This window comes from Temnothorax nylanderi, unplaced genomic scaffold, assembly GCF_030848795.1.
Source record: "Temnothorax nylanderi isolate EJ_2023f unplaced genomic scaffold, tnyl_v1.0 TNYL_tig0073_pilon, whole genome shotgun sequence".
NCBI lineage: Eukaryota > Metazoa > Arthropoda > Insecta > Hymenoptera > Formicidae > Temnothorax > Temnothorax nylanderi.
In genome coordinates, this window is record NW_027249135.1 from 826,381 (window position 1) to 844,381 (window position 18,001).

Genomic DNA, 18,001 nt, shown 5'->3' on the forward strand with positions numbered 1-18,001 from the left:
GTGTAGAGTCAATGTTGGCGCGCGTAATGAATCGTTTACATGCGCAAACGAGAAACAAGGTGTTTTTGTACAAGTAGACTTCGTCGTCAGACAGTTTTTACATCCGAGGCAATTTAGAGATGAATTCGTAAGATAAATCTACGAAAATATTTTGCCAAACGCAAAACTTTCTAATGGAACGCTACATTGGCAATTAATCAACAAAATATGTTTTATTTATATTTTTCCAATATTTATCTCATGCATGTCTTTTACAATACCATTAAAATAGCATGATCCATTCCTTATACTTCTTTCCACTATGGTGCAACCGCATAGATTCGGTATAATAGATTTTATTCCTGTAGTATACAATATTTATGTATCTTTCATACGAAATGCCATCGACTGAAATCTGTGTCGTATTTCTGTATACCGGACACGTTTATTCCAAATCCATCTATAAAACGAACCACGAGATTTTTCCAGGGGCAGGCGACGATTGTTATTCCGTCCCAGAAGATCTCCTTTAATCGATGATTTATCTGCGGGTTCTCGCGAGGTCAAGCAGATAACTGCTTTAGCTTTTGTGCTTCTTTCACGCCGATATCCCACGATAGTCACGGTCGCCGTTTCATCGGACACCGTGGAAAATCTCTCTTTAAGTCCGGCGGCTCAGGCATTTAACCTCGCGGTAATGGCAGCGGTGTCAGTGATCGGCGAATCGATATAGTATATCGAAAACGCCGAGGCTACACCGAGATCATTGCGGTTCGATTGCTCGGCTAGGTCCAGCAAGTAATACGGTGGTGCCGCAGGGATTACGGACAGAGAGAGATACGAATTTATGGAACCCGAAAACGTTCGTGTTCTCAGCAAACTAGACGCTGGATACTTGCACGCATGTTGTAGGTACATCAAATATACATACACACATATATAGTATATGTACATATGTATATGTATATGTATACTCGCTCTCTTTCATTAGAAATATCGGATGTATGTATAATCGAGTCGCTACAGCCATATCAATATCCACAGAAAAAGTCAAAAATATTCGCGAAAAATGTGCTGGTATTAAAGTTGATCTTGTCAGCAAAAAAAGATGAACGTATTACGTGCGTTATAATGAAACGACTGTGCATTATGTAACAATGCCAGCGAAAAAAAGCTTGGACTTCTATCCTTTAGAACAATGATAAAATAATTTGACGGATGAAAATTCAAGTGAAAAAAAATTATGAATAGATATTATATCATATAGTGATAATAATGTAGCGCTAGGGAGCGTAGGGATACGTGGCAAGAGATATTATCTGACCTTTCACCTTATTTCGTGAGAACTGCATCTTTGCACCTCCGTAACCTCGGCACGCGAATCGAATCTAAGAAAGCCCACTAGCGGCTGAAACTCATGAAACTGCCGGCGAAGTTTTAGTTGGATTAGTAACTTAGTGCGTGCTTATTGTCTTAATGAGTATCTATAATATTTCCGGGAACGTGATCTTCGCGGTTGTTTCCAAGGATGAGGGTAAACCACATGCGCTAGCCACTTGGCTAATTGTGTCGCATTAAATATTCAAGTAAACAGGAAGATACAACACGACGACTAATTTGTGTAGTAATTCAACATATTATTTTACATCATATATCTGACGAATAATAATAAAATGTCAACAGACATGGATAGAATATTTTACCGTTCAAAAAATTCATAGAACAAATAAAAAAACTGCTTCTTTTTAAATAAAAACATTAGTGTGCTTCGTATTTATGACTTCATTACGATGTTAGAAGTAATATTTGTAAGATCGTGGCAATTTAGAAAGCGATAATAGGCCAAAATGGAGCCGAATGGAATGGAGTAGTGTAAGGGAAGACGAGGAAAGTTCGTGAGGCAGCAGCCAGTCGGCCAGTAGCAAGGGTAGTTGGTGAAATCGTAGGATACCGGCTCTTCGCGTCACTATGCTGTCAGAGGACGCAAGCGCGCTCGCGCCCCTTATCGAGTTCGAGAGCAAAAGCGACGGCTGCCGGTAGTGGTGGCGATGGCGGTGGTTGTAGTAGTGGTGTTGGTGCTGTATATGGACCGGTATATAGAGGGAAGATACGGGGGGGGGGGAGAAAGGGGTGGAATGGTTGTAGGTGGCGGCACACAGCCGAGTCCGGAGACAGAGGGGGATTGGCGTTGAGGGTGAGAGTACGAGAGGGAGAGAAGCCGACGGAAGGGTAGGAAGACGAAACGCGGGTAGAGGAGAGAAGAGAAGAGGAGCGATGTGGAGGGTGGCGGGTGCAGCTACGAGTCGGGCGCCGCAGTGTTTGTCAGTCCTTCGTATGGACATCACGTTCGACGAGACTGATAGTACCCGCCGGTATTGGCATCCGTATATAAGCCGTATAACGCTTTTGGCGGCATCCATCATCGTCGATAGCCACTAACGTCGATCGCGCGTCAATTTCATCCCGTAGATGAACCCGCGGTTGCGGCACGCGCCCCCGCGATCTCCGATATCGTCGTCTCGCGCGTCTCGTCACTCTGTCCACGAGCGGGAGAACTGCGCCGCGAGGTCCTTACGGACAGTGGACGAGATGTGAAGACGTCGTCTTGGAAGCGATGTGGCTTCCGTTGGTGCTGCTCGCCTTGATGGCGAGCGGTTCCGCCTGTCCGGATCTCTGCGAGTGTCATCAGAATGACGCGGAGAAAAACGCGTTGGCTTTGCTGGACGTGACGTGTCGCGGACGCGTACCCGGTCTATCGGAGTTACCCGCGGTAGTGAGAAGTTTGTCGGTGGACAGCGCCAAGGGACCGGGCGTTGATGTCCTCCTCGACGAGCTGGAAGCCGCCGACTTGGTGAACGATCTCGGGATGAACGGTGCTTCGGATAATCTCAAGACAAACGACACGTCGGAGACGAACGATACGTTGTCGTCGGAGGAGCCGATGGGCACAACAGAGGTTCTACCGTATCTGGTCGAGTTCACGGTGACAAATTGTTCGTTGGTGTCGTTGAACGCGTCGTGGCACGGTCTCGAGCGCTTGAAGTCGTTAAATCTGTCGTGCAACAACTTGCCGCGAGTAAGGAACGTGCTGGTGATCCACGCGATGAATCTAAGCGAGTTGGCGTGTCTAGATCTGTCGGACAATTCGTTATCGAACATCAGTGTCGGTTCTTTCAGGACGCTCGTCGGGCTCGTGCGATTGAGTTTACGTAAGAACGTGATCGGCACGGTGGACGAGGGCGCGTTTCGCGGTCTCGATCGATTAGAATTTCTCGATCTATCGGACAACAGGTTGGCGGACTTGCCAGATAGCGCGCTCACGCCGCTGTACTCCTTGCAGAAACTCGATCTGAGCGGTAACCAGCTGCAAGTCCTAGGCGCCAGGTGGTTCGAAAGTCTCGACAGATTGAGGGAACTCGACGTTTCGCGAAATGGATTGGCTAGGGCAGCCTCGGGAACTCTGCAACCGTTACCGGGGCTATCTATTCTAAGGTTAGCGGAAAATCCGCTAAAAGAGAGAGACGTCTCTCTACTATTGGGCACCGGAAGAAGATTAGAGACGGTGGACGCGTCTCGTATTGGACTAGCGCGAGTTCCAGCCGCTTTGACGAGATCGGTCAGGGCACTCAGACTCGCTGGTAATAGATTGACTACCATTCGCAGCGGTGACTTGGATAGCTATCCTCTGTTGCGTATGTTGGATATCGCCGATAACCGTTTGAAGTATATCGAGAACGACGCTCTGGGAAGGCTAGAGGTTTTGGAAGAGCTCGATCTATCTGGAAATGCACTTTCAAAAGTACCGGGTAGTTTACCGAGCAGTCTCGTGACGCTTAAGTTGCATCGAAATGCGATAACCGCATTGAAACTCGATGATCTCAATGGTCTGTACAATCTGCGATCGTTAATATTGAACGATAATGCCATCAATGAGATCGACGTGGGCGCGCTCGGTCAACTGCCTTTGCTCGCCGAGCTGGATCTATCCGATAATCCTATCAAAGCGCTATCAACTAATACTCTAAGTGGACCGAGTAATCTGACGAAGCTCCGAATGTCAGGTCTAACATCGCTTCAACGACATCAGGAAGAACAAAGCGACATGGCGTTTCCGGTGCCAACTCCGGAGCATTTGGTAATGTTAGATGTGTCGCGTAGTCCGGTTCTCGCGGAACAGTTACTGGCGGATGATGCCGCATTGTCCGCCTGCAAGAGCCTCATAGAGCTAAATCTCTCGGCGACCAACGTCAGCACCATCAGATCCGACGTTGCGTACATGTTGCCGCAGCTGCGCGTACTTAGGCTCGAGAAGAACATTTGGAACTGCACGGAGGATCTTTACTGGCTGGGCGAGTGGATCAGACAGCACCGCGAACCGAATCAACAGTACCAAACAGCGCGATGTTCAAATCCGCGGAAATTGGCGGGATTATTTTTGCACGAGTTACCGCCGCCGCCAAATTTCGTTTCGACAACCGCGGGAATCGTCACGACGGCGACGACAAGCACCTCGGTTACCCTATCTGTCGTCTTCACGCTCGAACATACGTCGAATACTGATCAGCCAAACGTCACGGTGTCTTCCAATATCGAAGATACGAATTCCGACGGCAACGTCACGGATCTTCTCACGCTATCTTCCGTAAACGCGAAAACCGAATCGAAAATGGTGGCTGACTCGGATTTCCTCTCCGCCGCGGAAATCGTCACCGCAACGGCAGAGCCGAAAAAAATACTGCGAGTCTACAAGGCGCCGACGTCCTTCCGTAACGTAACGTCGTCAATCACGTCGTCGACGCGGACGAGCGGGGATCGAAAGAGCGATAAAACAAATCGTATCTCAATGGATCAGAATTTAATCAAGCACATCGTCGTTCCGACCTCTCAAGCGCCGAGCGACCCCAAGCAATCCATTATGAGAATGAAAGACGCGGAGTCGCGTTCGCAAACTTTCGATAACCGGTCCGACGGTGGGGCGCGAAAAAACGGGAGGATGAGCAAAGTTGCCGCGTCAGGCGTCGGCGAGATCTTCTCGTCGGAATCTTCGAACGTGGAGAGGAAAACGATCGAGAAGCACTCGGGCAGCATGAGCAATGCGACCAAGGCAAACGTGGTGTTGGATGAGCGCGACTCGAAGACGATAGCGGAAGAATTGAACAGTCGAGCGACCGATTCCGGCGCTAGAGTGTCGGAGGCTTTGTCCGCCGGCGCCCATCCCGGAATGTTGGTGTTAGTCGGCGCGGCCCTCGGCGCCGTCGCGGCGCTGACTGTTGTACTCTCACGAAGAGCCACGGTGCATCGGACGGACAGGTATCATCGTCACGAGAACATCGAGGTGCACACTCTCACGCCTACTGCAGAGCTTTGGTGACCAGAGTCGGAGCACGTCTGTCTGTTCGAGAGAGACAGGCGACTGGACATCGAGAATCACGATCGAGAAGCGTCGACGCTGCCTCAACAATCAACGAGCCCACGGCTGATCGATGTGTGTTTGAGGAAGATCCTCAAGTAGCCCGCAGTATCGACGATCGGAAGCGTGCATCCTATTATTACGACAAGATCTAAGTGGATCTGTCGAGGAGAGGTACGATAACTGAAGTGTTAATCAGAAAGTTGGAAGGATTCTCCTGACTGAGGAAACCACGGGGAAAGGACGAGCGACTAAACGTCGAAGTTGGGAACGAGATATTCCGAGCTAATCCGTATCGCTTCGGAAACCGCCAATACGTCGCGGATTACGGCGAGGAGCAATATCGGAGAAAGTAAGAAATTATTCGGACGTGACTTAAAACCTCTGCAATTCAAAAACAACACACGGAAGAAGGACAACTGTCGTGAGACTGTCGTGACTACCGAAGATCTGCAGTGCAGTAATTAGGGACAGATGTTCACATAAATTCGAACAGATCTGAAATCCACAACAGATAATATAAACAAGTGTTACCTATAAAATCAATCTTTGTAATCACGTATCTGGCTTATAGAGTTCTTTGAAAGTCGCGTGTGGCTCAATATGTAAAGTCATCCAGATGTCGATATCGATATAGTACCTATCTCGATGGAAAGAATACCCGACGTCGACACTGTTCAAACTCCATCAACGGAGAAGATGCAGACGTCAAGTACTGTAACCAAGACGTTAAAAGCACGAGCGAGAATCACCGCGTTATTTCATATAAATTCTGACATATACAAACACATCCGTGTGCTGCACATGTCGTCCGTCGGGAAATACTGGACGCGCACGACGAACGAAAAACTCGGGTAAAAACCTGCGGGCGAAAAATTCGGCACTATTTCGATATACATCGCGGTGGATCGGTATCGCGCGAAACCTCTATGTCCTTCGTAATAAATGCCAATTGTAAAAGAGAAGGTATGAGCTATGTACAGAGTTATTCGCGTGAGAGAACTCTAAACCCGTCAAAACCTTCGTTAGTGTTTGATGTCTTCTGATTTCGGTATCGCGTGTACGCAGGCATCGCAGACGTGTCATAATCGAGTGGCAATAACCACAATAAGCGGGTTTAACGATTTAGCTGATTGGCTTGGAGTCAGACCGATAAATTGGACACAGTGACAATAATAATGGTTACACGCCGCGTCTCAAGAGCTTGACTCTTCGCGGTACGCTCAATTCCTGAGAAGACTATATTGTGACTGAAATGAAGTGCGAGTGTATTAAAGTAGGAAGCGAGCATAAGGCTAGCGAAAGGTAGAAAAACGTGGACGTGGTAGAGATGCAGGTAGGGCAACGCCAAAATGCAGAATGTAGGAGATGAAAAATTCGCGGTGGCAAATAGTATGCTTGAATAATAAAACCAGACGGAAAGCCAGAGAGAGTGCTAGACGGAAGAATTTTTATCGGACGGTGTGTGTGTGTGTGTGTGTGTGTGTGTGTGTGTGTGTGTGTGTGTGTGTGTGTGCGTGCGTGCGAGAGATCGAGAGAATCGAGAGAATCGAGCGTAAGAGAAAGAGAAAGAAGGGAGATTAATTCGAGGAATCCTTCTCGAATGCAGGATGTACAGAAATATTGCTTCCGTACTTAATTCCATTAAGCTTGATGAGCTGTCAAGACTTCTCAACAAATACAAAAATGAAAAAAAGAATGTGTGTGTGAGAGAGAGAGAGAGAGAACAAGAGAGAGAACGAGAACGAGAGCGAGAGCGAGAGAGCAAATAGACAAAAATAGTAAAGAGGCTAAATATTATCTTTCTTAAAATAACCAGTGTCAAACCGCTATAATAATAAACCGATGTACAAAGATGCATGTTCGTCGATCTTTTTTTCTCTTTGCCTTCGTCTCATATTCTTGTTTCCTTCATTCTTTGTGTAAGTACCCTGAATATACATAATGTTATATATATAATGTTTCATAACAAATAATAACAGAATATTCATATATGCATGTTTCTAAAAAATTATTTTAAAAAAATATACTTTATAGAATTACTAATATGTGCGTGCATAAAAAAACATATATATATAATTTTCCTTTTATTCTAAATAAAATAAATGTAATCTTAAAATAACAATTTTACATTGTATAAGTTCGTGTGTATTAAACTTGTATTTTTATATTAGTTTGGTTATAACTTAAATAACTTTTGTCAGTTCAATCATCAACAATGGACATTGAAGAGATTAATATTTATCAGTAAATACCAATATACTGAACAGGTAAGTAAATTGATGTTAATTGCTTTCTATACGTGGATATGGTTATTACTATAATATGTCTCTAACATACCGTGCTTTATGTTAACTATATAGTGTTGTCAAAAATGCTTCTCTAAATTTTAATGTCAGAGATATTATTATCGTGCCTGACATTTTTAAATTAAACCATTTTTCGTTACAATTAAAATAATTTTTGAAACATAACATTATAAATCGCTAACTGTTCAATACATCGATTAATCATAAATTAATAAAAAAAAGAACTTGATGATAAGAATATTATTTCCTCTGTCAGAAAATAAATGTCGTTTGTAAGCTTTCTTTCTTCATCAAAATTAAATTTCGATTATTAATTAAATAATAATTATATGAGAACAAATAATGTTCTGATGCATAAAAAATATTTGCTTTTCTTGCAGAGATAAATAAACTCGTCTGCGTGTGTGAATTACGTATTTATCTTTGCTCTTGCAAGATTTCATTTATATTCCGATTCATATCAGTCTCTCACAATTTCCCACACATTAATTAAGGCAATGCGGAGCAAGACAAATATTTATCGCATTAATTATAATCTGATTAACTCCAGCAATAACCACAAAAATATCCTTGCTGTATATTCCACAAGGTTATAATTCAATGCATTGAATAGAATTATTAATTAATTGAATATATATAAGTAAAATTTATTTCAATAATTAATAATTCCTTGTAGAGTAGAGAATGAGCGTGCATAAGTAACAGTCACTTCAAAATATATTACAATGGATTCTACAAGACTATATATAAGATTATCCAAAGACACTAAGGCTTCATTGCTAAATCGCAGGATCTCGAAATGACGCAAATGTAATTTTATAGATAATTCGAAGCGTTGCCGCTTTACAGTATATGCCTGCCGGGAAGTTTCTGAACAACGATAATAATGAGTCAAGGCGGCAATAACGAAAAACGATACCTAAGAAGCATTGAATATAGTGATTCTGGAAGATGGGCAACCTTGAGCCGTAATTTAAATTTCCTATAAAATAACTCGTCGTAAGGAGTGCAACTAGGAAATTTAATCACCGTATAGTGGCTCTCGGTTTATACCCCAGGGCTACGGAACTGGCGAATTCGGTAACATCTTGCAGAAGTTCGTTATCCCTACTCTGCCTTGTACCACCGCCGATTTACCGAGACGCCCATATTATTTCGTAATATTGACTTCATCGATGAAAAACAGTATCCAGTTTGGAACTCATCTGCATACCGATCCCAGCGCAATTATTCTCTTCACGCGCGGATATTGTATAGTATGTGTTATTGCACTCAAACAGCATGGCGAATGGTCCACCAGGAAAATCATCGAAAATAAAAAACGACGAGGAATTTTCAATATGTCGCGTATGAATAAAGAACGTGCTAACAACATAAAACTACTGTAGTTTCTTATTAAAAGAATTAAACAATCAAATATGCAATACATAAAAAAAAAGATGGATAAGAATCTGCGAGAAAATCGATGATATAATTAAGATGTGCATAAAAAGTTGTTAGACTGAGCTAACGTTATTCTTTTATAATACAGATTTTAAATTTTAAACTTGATTAGAGTTGTAATTATATTCGTACCAATTTGTATTGACACATGCAATAAAAAGCATATTGCAATTTCGAACTCAATTGCACATCGATCCCAACACAATTACTCTTTTCCCAATAGGAGATTGCAAGCTGGATTGTTACAGTACGATACACGCCAATCATTATAGAACGGAAATGTGCTTTAAAAGGCTGTTATTCATATTTTAAGAGCAATCACACAGATATAAAATACGTAGTGAGAGTGAAACCATTTTGCAGGCAAATAAAAAAATGTCTTAATTATTGAAATGTAATTTTGAATCGCGTTTTGCTGCGAGAAACTTTTGCAGAAAGTTGCATGATTATTTCACTTGCCGTCTCATTATAAGTTGTTCAAGCAAATAAGGATCGCTTTAATTGCTTAATAATTGTTTAATAACATAAACAAATTATCTTTCGATTATTATTCTCGAGTGGGGGTACCTATTCATTATATATAAATAAATTTATATATAAATATGGCACAATGCACTTTGCACACAAATATTCTTGATTAAATGTATGTAGTTATAGTCGCTGTGGTAACGCAGCAGCGCGTCACACAAATAAGAGACATTTTGTTACGCAAATTGGCCTACAAATTCACTTGCGGAATTGTTTGGCAAACGGCGAATTCAATCAGCCTACTTACCGTTCTAACGTCATACCGAATTTATTATTCATAAAGTCAACAAAACTACCTAAATTCGTATTTTCTAAATTTATGCGCGCAATGTCGCTATGTTCGCATTGTCTCCGTTCAACATCTCTCAAATATCCGAACAACTATTTCTAGCAAGCAAATTATTTCGTCGACTGACATACGAATATAATTCAAACCGAAATCAACTTAATTATTATTATTATTATTAATAAACTTATTACTATTATTAATAAGTTGTAAACTAACTTTTTGTGCACTATTTCCTCTAAATATGAGACTTGACGAACAAAACATCCACAGAAACAAAGTTCCATGTCTCGTAATTTTTATTCTATTAATAAATCGAAATTTAAATACTAAAAACCGAAGAAAATAGAAAGTTATATTATCAAAGAGAGAAGTCTCGGAAGTCCTATTCAAAATATTGCATTTTTTATTTTATGATATGCATAATTTTTATCAAATTTATATAAAGTCTCGTCTTTAAAATTCCCTTCGGTGACAGTTACCGAAGTCATGAAACATCCCGTACATAAATACAATAAAAAGTACTTGACTCGGACCAATTATCCGTTATTAGAGATAGAGTTAGCTGAACTAATCTCCACAGCCGGCACAGAAGCACGGATGTTTGCTGTTTCAGCTAGATAGTAAGAGAAACGTAACTCTCTGAACACAGTAGCATTGATCGAGGGTCGCTATGACACTTTCTGTACAAAGGAGAGAGCACACCGGCAACGCCAAGGTAAACTAGGTCTTCATGGTAGGAGAAGCAGAGATCCTCTTCATCGTGTCCGCGATCGCCGCAAACCGCCGCCCTATTCGTTGCGCTCTTTCCGATCGCACGCTCCGCAAGCATTGCAGTCTTTTTATTTACCTTGGGTTCCCATCATGTTACCCACCACGGAATTCCAGCGGCGATTTACGAACCAACTAACATCAACTAGCCAACTAATCGAAAATATTTCAAACTTAATGAAAAATGCAACTCCAAACTGATTGGTCTCTGCACGCGTCTAATTTATATAAATTTCTAAACGATCAATTTTTGTAAATAATTTCTGATTATTCTCACTCATAAAAAGAAGAAATGTGATATGCTGCAAATATTTACAGAACTTCTGTATCAAATAAACGGAATTAAAAAGAGAACGATAATACGGGAGAAAAGTTTCTTGAAGTGGATTAAAAAAAATCTTTATAACAAACGGAGTATACTTTATAGAACAATATTTCGAGTGTTTCCAGGAACTTATGGATACGTGTATTTCAAATAAAGTACAAGTGAGACAATCGGAGAAGAAAAGAGCAACGCGGATTTTTCTGCCGGCCATGTAAGAAATTTCTGTGGCACGATACACTGAAACTTCACGCCAGTTTTTACCAGTTTCACAGACGTAAAGTTTTTTTTACGGCTCCGCTAGTACTTTATAAAATATTACAAAAATTTGCAAGCCTGGGTAGCGAACCAATGGTATACTTTAGGGAATTATTGAAATAACTTTTGTCTCCTCTAGAGAGCTCGCCGCGAAAAGAAATACGCGATTAAAGTCACGCTAATAAATTTAAAGATGGAAATATCCGCCCAACGATAGCGATACGCTTTTATTAATGTGAGGTAAAATTGTGGAAATTCTAATGAATAAGTTATAAATAATCGCGATGTCTTATCGCGGCAAAATTATTCGGATAGAAATCGGTTTTCTGATATTGTGTCGCGTAATCGGACTTTCGCATTAAAGCACTCTGCAGGAAATCCTATTAATTAAATGAATGTAAGTGTGATAGTGAATAACTTTTTGTATGCATATATTTTAATTGTATATATCGAGCTTGTGCGTGTGGCAGATAAATGTAAATTCTTCCTTCCTGAATATGCAATGTTTCAAAAGCTCGCTCACGCCAACAACCGTTATTTTCTACCATACTTTTTGGGAATGATTGACGAGTTTAAGCGGCGGGACTCTGAAAAATAATTAGCTGCTCTAATTGACTCCATTATTTACGTGGAAATAACCTAGCCACCCCCCGACGTAAAAATTCGAATTACAATGACGGCCTCGAAAGCGGGAATATCACATAAGCACGCGTAGACGTTCGCACACATTCGCACGCGGTGGTGGTTGCTAAGGTTGCTCGACTGCTGGAATAATTGAAATTGATCGTTGTGGAAATGCCTCTTCTATATCCTTCCGTTTCGCCCGTTCTCTCTCCGCAGTCCTTTTAACTAACGCGTCCGAGAACTATAGGTATATAAATAATGCTCTGCTAATTTTTAAAAGGTTTAAAGCTCTGTGATTAATGCGCGTGGCCTCGCACTAATAGTGCTGTTAAAATATTTATTTCTCTCAGGAAACTTTTCTGCCATCTTTCATTTACTGCAACGTCACCACCGTTAATATTGTTAGTATTAACAATATTATATAATATATCATTTCTACAATACGATATAAATCTCTTTAAATATTAACAAAACGAAATAGATATACAGAACATCCAGTTAAACACTCGGCTAAAATTAAAAAAATCTACACTTTTCTGCAAGAACATTCATTATGTCTGAACAAGTAGCACGAGTTTCCCCGTATTCTATTAATGGATTACCATTACTGTAAAAGAGAGTACGTCGTAACGACCGTTTCAACAATTCCACACATGCCAGTAATTCAAATGGCGACCACGTTTACAACGGTGATCCCGCTAACCACAGATTTACTGTCACGTACATGGTTTTATCGGATAGAGTGCTCGATACACTTTATGCTTTTGACCTTTGTTGTAATACGTACATCGGTATATTCATGTTCTTTATTGCATTTTTAAAATGCGGCGTAAATTATTACTACGGATTAGCTACTGCTGTTTTTTGGAATATTAATAGCTGTGTGCACATATTGTTAAGGCAAATAACGCTTGAAATTCAGAAGAAAACAATTATTATTGTTCGATTTGAATAGATCAGCGTCAAGATAATAAAACGTCACGTACGTTACAAATTGCGGTTTAAACTGGACAATTTCTGAATATTTCTGAATTGCACGTGATGTTGAAACAAATATCGCGTGCGCCGTACCATTTTCGTTAAAAATATATATTCAGATTTAAACACACGAAGAGTAAGAAAAATTTCCTGATATAAATAAACGTTGCCAGCGCTATCAGAATAATTTCACGCCTTTAAGCTGAGATTTGATCCGGCATTTTTTTCTGCAGCAAATGCAACTGCCGTCTGTTAAATTGCGGCGAGCCACGAAAAATACGCACGGTCAATCGATTTATTCCCTCATATATTTCAGGATTACGAAAGTCCGAGGTCGGAATCTCCAGGAATATTTACGACCTGACCTGCCCAACGATACATCAAGTGATAAAACCAAGCGAATCGACTTTTTTTTTTAATATCGAGCACCGAAGAGTAACACAAATAAAGATTGCGCCAAATCCTGAAATGATGCACGTGACATACGTACTTGCATGTATGAAGCAAAATCAACAATAAAATAAAAAAAATGTATATATATCAATTCGCATTTGCATTTGTAGGATACGTTATATGATGCAAAATTGTACATAAAATTTTATATTAAAGCATATTTTAATTTGCATTTCTATTAATTTGCATTTCTTTAAGTTATTACTATGCCGAGTATAGTAGACTTGTATAGGAATTTATTAATTAATATGTAACGCTTGTAAAATTTAATTCTCTTCATAAAAGAGATTATAGAGAAATATATTATAGATATCACATCGCTTTGTAGAAAATATGCAGTATTTTGCGGAAAAGAATAAGAACGTAAATAATATGATGATCACCGTTTCGGGCTTATAATATTTGCAGAGAACTTGTGATTATTGCCTTAATCGCGGAATTCTCGAAATGACTATTCTCGTACGTCCGAAGTACTTTCCCGATTTAAGTACCCAGGATTATGTGAATGGTTTTACTGCGGTTATAACCCTTATATTTCAGACTCGAACATGAAGAAGAAATAAAATTCGGAATCGCAGAAAATTCAATTACCGCCGAAAGATGTTTGTAGAGATAATACATTAATTCTTAACTGATTATATAATTATACGTAATTCAATTTAAAAAATATTAGATTAAGTTTATTCATTCTGCCCGGCAAATTATTATTCCTCAGATATTTTTTAGCTTAATATTCATCCCACTTTATACCTCTTTCTATTGAATACTTTCTATTGAATAGAATTGCGTTTGTTTCTTTCAACAGTTGCTAAATGAAAATGACGAGTGTTCCGCAAACAGAATGTTAAAAACTCAAGATTGGTCGCACGTTTCACAAATTTCACAGATCGCGTTTAGCGTGAATTTAATTGACGTTGGCCCTTCCCTCACGATTGGAGCTGATTATTAATTACTCTGTCCCGCCATTTGCAGAATGGCAAAACAAAATAAAAATTATCGGAGGATGGAGAAGCAGAGCTGGTGAAGGATACTAATTTTCGTCAGCAAACGGTTTCTCGCTTAACTACGCAAAGGGGAAAAAATGGGATGTGCTGAAAATTAATTGGTTATGGCTATCAAAAGGAGCGGGAAAAATCACAGAAACAAACATTCATAGAAGATATCTAAATAAAAGAATAATTGGTCTGCTATAAGTATAATATATCTGCCAAATTTATACAAAATTTATAATATTCACATATTTTCTACTATGTTTATCATTCTTAAGATATATTCGTTATTATTATAAAGTTGCTGCCAAAGAAAGGTAACTACAGTTTGCGAAGAATTTCTGGTGTGTTAAATAATTTAAAAAAGAAGAGGTCTAGCAGATGAAAACAATTCGCTTCTTTGACGAAGGGTTTGGTACGTATTATGAAGATGAGAGAAACGCAATATTAAATCTTCTTATCTGATCATTCTTTGACGTGGGAGGATTTGCGTTCGTTTCTGGACTAAAGAAGTAGGAAATGTTATTTGTTACTAGAATCTATATTGCGTGAAGATATTACTCGCTCGCGCATCCCTCGCGACAAAAACGAGTCTGCCGAGGACGAGTATAAATTCGACGCAGACGCCGCGAAAACGGGCCACGGGAAGTAAGTAAAATATTCGTATATACGTTATAAATACGACATCCACGGTACATTAGGTATAAGCTCTGGGAGATACAAACGTATTTCCTATAAATCATCGTGGAAAAATAAAACGTGGAAATGTCGAATGATGAGAGGTTTTTTTGCAGCGAATGGCATTGTGACTCAACTATGGGGAAAACCGGAAATAGTTTTAATAAAAATATCGTTCCGAGATCGTAATTGAGATAGTAAAACACAATATTTTTGATAATTGTTTCATTTGATATTTGTAGAAATAGCAAACGTTATATATTAAATACCAACATATCTCACATTCCCTTAATTAATTCGGAAATGTAATATTTATTTCTATTAAAACTTAGTAAATTTTTATGTAAGCGGCCTTTATTTAATTTTTTATATACACATATTTCTCGTCTCTTTTTCTGTGTTGTTTATCGTTTTGTTAAATTATACTTTGTTTACAGTACACTCGTGAAGAGACGTTCGTTAATTTTTTCGGTTGTAAAAATCACGGTCTATCTTTTGTCTTCATTTTTTGATGGAAATAAATTCTCTTCAAACTGTGTCTAACACTGTTCTTTTTGCTCTCTCTACTCGCCTTGCATCCAAACTCTTAGCTCACAATTTTAAAAACGAGATACGTAAGTATACGAATTGTTTATTTCACTCTATTTATTTATATCAGTGATAAATGTAATATAAAAACTATCGTTTTATTTCCACTTGGCAGAAATAATCATAAATCCAGAATTATTATTTCAAAACTTCGTTTAAACTCCTCACTGAAAGATATTCCACATTTATTTCCATGTCACAATTATCCGGATTGGCTCCACGTACGTCCACATGCGCCATAAAAGTTTATAGTTTCTAAGCCACGAAGAATAGCCGTGGCAATGAAGAAATACGGGATAGAATCTTGTCAAGAAAAATTTTTCGTAACGGTCGCACTAACGGAAAGCCGCAAACCTTCATCCGAGACTTCGTAACTCTCTCACGTCTCTATTTTAAGCCATCTCCGTGGCGGACGGTCTTTACGATTTCTCGAACCGCGGATCAGATGAAAGTAAAGCTCTGCAACAGTTTTGCAGCTTCTTCTTCATCCTCACTCAGCCGTTTCTTCGTCTGTCGTGCGATCTTGCCTTCGTGAGGCACTTATCGATCCGGTCGTATAAAGGATTATGCAAATCATAAGACCACATCGTTACCGAAGTTCCATCAATTTTAGTAGATCTCGTTGCTGGCATTTAACCCGTTGCGACAATTCGATTTTTTTGACGCGTACGGACGACAGGACGACGCGGCTGTAAAAATTTAATTAATATTTTGCGCGCTGTAGAGTGACAAATTTCAATTTGAAAGCGGCTCTTTGATTCTGCATTCGATTACGGAAAACCTTTAGAACGAAGCGCGGGGGTACGCGGACTGCACAAACAGCTATTGAAGAAATTGGCGGAGTGGCATATACTCGCAGAATTTTCAGAAAGATCCTTTGTCAAGGAGACCCCGGCACTGTTTGGTGCAAACATCCGCGAAAGGTGGGCGACATCAAAGGCAACACAGATAATTGGTTCGAGCTCTGCCAAAGCGGCACGGTGCGACAGGTGAAGATTGCGGGATTACGTAGGTGCAGCCCACAAACGCAATCACGAAGGAGAAATTTCGCTCTGGAAACTGCCGGTATCGTGTACGTGTGTTTATTTATAGGATGTTGCTCTTAACTGACGCCGAGTATCTGATCCAGCCGGATTCCGAGTAGCAGCGCGGCGGAGCGGTTACAAAGGATAACCGACGACAAAAATCAATTTCTGCGATCACTCGAGCATTATCATATTAATTACCGCGTCTTTTCAACGAATAAATCGAGAAAGTCGATAACGAAAGTTTTCCTCACAAAAAAAAGTTCTTTTTCGAAGCCACGTCATCAATTAAACTTTTTTAGCTTATATAGCTATTGAAGCTCCGAAGTATACGAACCCTTCGAGAAATACGGATATTCAATAAATAAAGTGGTAAGTTATACAAAAAGTCCAAATCGTAATTAGCGTGATATCCGATCAATATTGAACAATTATTTAAGATAAAAACTTAATTTTCGATCCAATTCAGATAAAGATTTTTGTGTTGCGATCAAAGAAATCCGTTTAAAATGCAATTACAAACGTAAAATTAATATTCTTCGTTCGTACTTCACCGTTTCTATCGCGGAAGCCGTTTTCTCTCGCGCCCGATAAGGATTATCTAACCAAATCTACGCGAAACGAGTTTCTTTTTCTCCTTTCCATCCCCCTCGTCACTGAGTCACCATTTCGCCGCCAGACTTGACTTCTAACAGAACTCCCTAAGTCGCTCGTCCAATCTCGGAACCTCGGCGCCAATCCGACTTGCCTGTCCCCCAAAAACCGCAATAACATTTTTTACGTCCCTCTCTGCTTTTCCCCCTCTTCCCTTTTTTAATTTACATACAAATTTCGCAGTGGACTTGTCATGCTTTGTACAACCTCTTTTAGACCCCGAACGTAATCAAGGATCCCGATAAGTAACGCCGAAAGGAGTATTTGGGCTTACGTTCGCTAGGGTGATTTTCTCATAGAAGCAAAAAGGGGAGAGAAAAACGTAATAAGACAGTTGCCACACGTTTCTGGCTATATTTAATACTTCCTCGTATCCTCCGTTATTCTTTCTTAAACGTTTCTTTGAAATAACCCGTCAAATTGTAATAAGAAATATTTCCTTCAGGAATAAAAGAATTTTATCCATTTACAGAAGAAATATTAACATCTAACAGCTTGTCAGATGCAGAACGGTTGAAAGTCTGTCTTGGAAAAGGTGAAGTAGCTTCGAGTATTTGTAAGTCCTATAAACATTTAATGGAAAAGGATATAGTTATCGCTGGAATTTTAGATATAAAGGAAATTCGTGAAAAAAAGAACCTTCAAGTGATACACCGATACGCTTACTATGCAAATAATAATATTTTCGATGCACCAAACGCAATAT

General features: G+C 40.0%; 2 protein-coding genes across 2 annotated transcripts in view; one reads left to right on the plus strand and one right to left on the minus strand.

Annotated features, from left to right (window-relative positions):
* Timeout (circadian regulator timeout) overlaps positions 1 to 18,001 on the minus strand; it is a 99,826-nt gene that overhangs the window by 57,447 nt on the left and 24,378 nt on the right. The window lies entirely within an intron of this gene.
* On the plus strand, positions 2,283 to 7,247 carry LOC139774079 (uncharacterized). Its single transcript, XM_071709031.1, has one exon. It carries the CDS (start codon positions 2,594 to 2,596, stop codon positions 5,348 to 5,350), a length of 2,757 nt encoding a protein of 918 aa, XP_071565132.1. The 5' UTR covers positions 2,283 to 2,593; the 3' UTR covers positions 5,351 to 7,247.

Coding starts and splice junctions, on each gene's coding strand:
- LOC139774079 (XM_071709031.1), top strand. CDS start 2,594: ATGTGGCTTCCGTTGGTGCTGCTCGCCTTGATGGCGAGCGGTTCCGCC.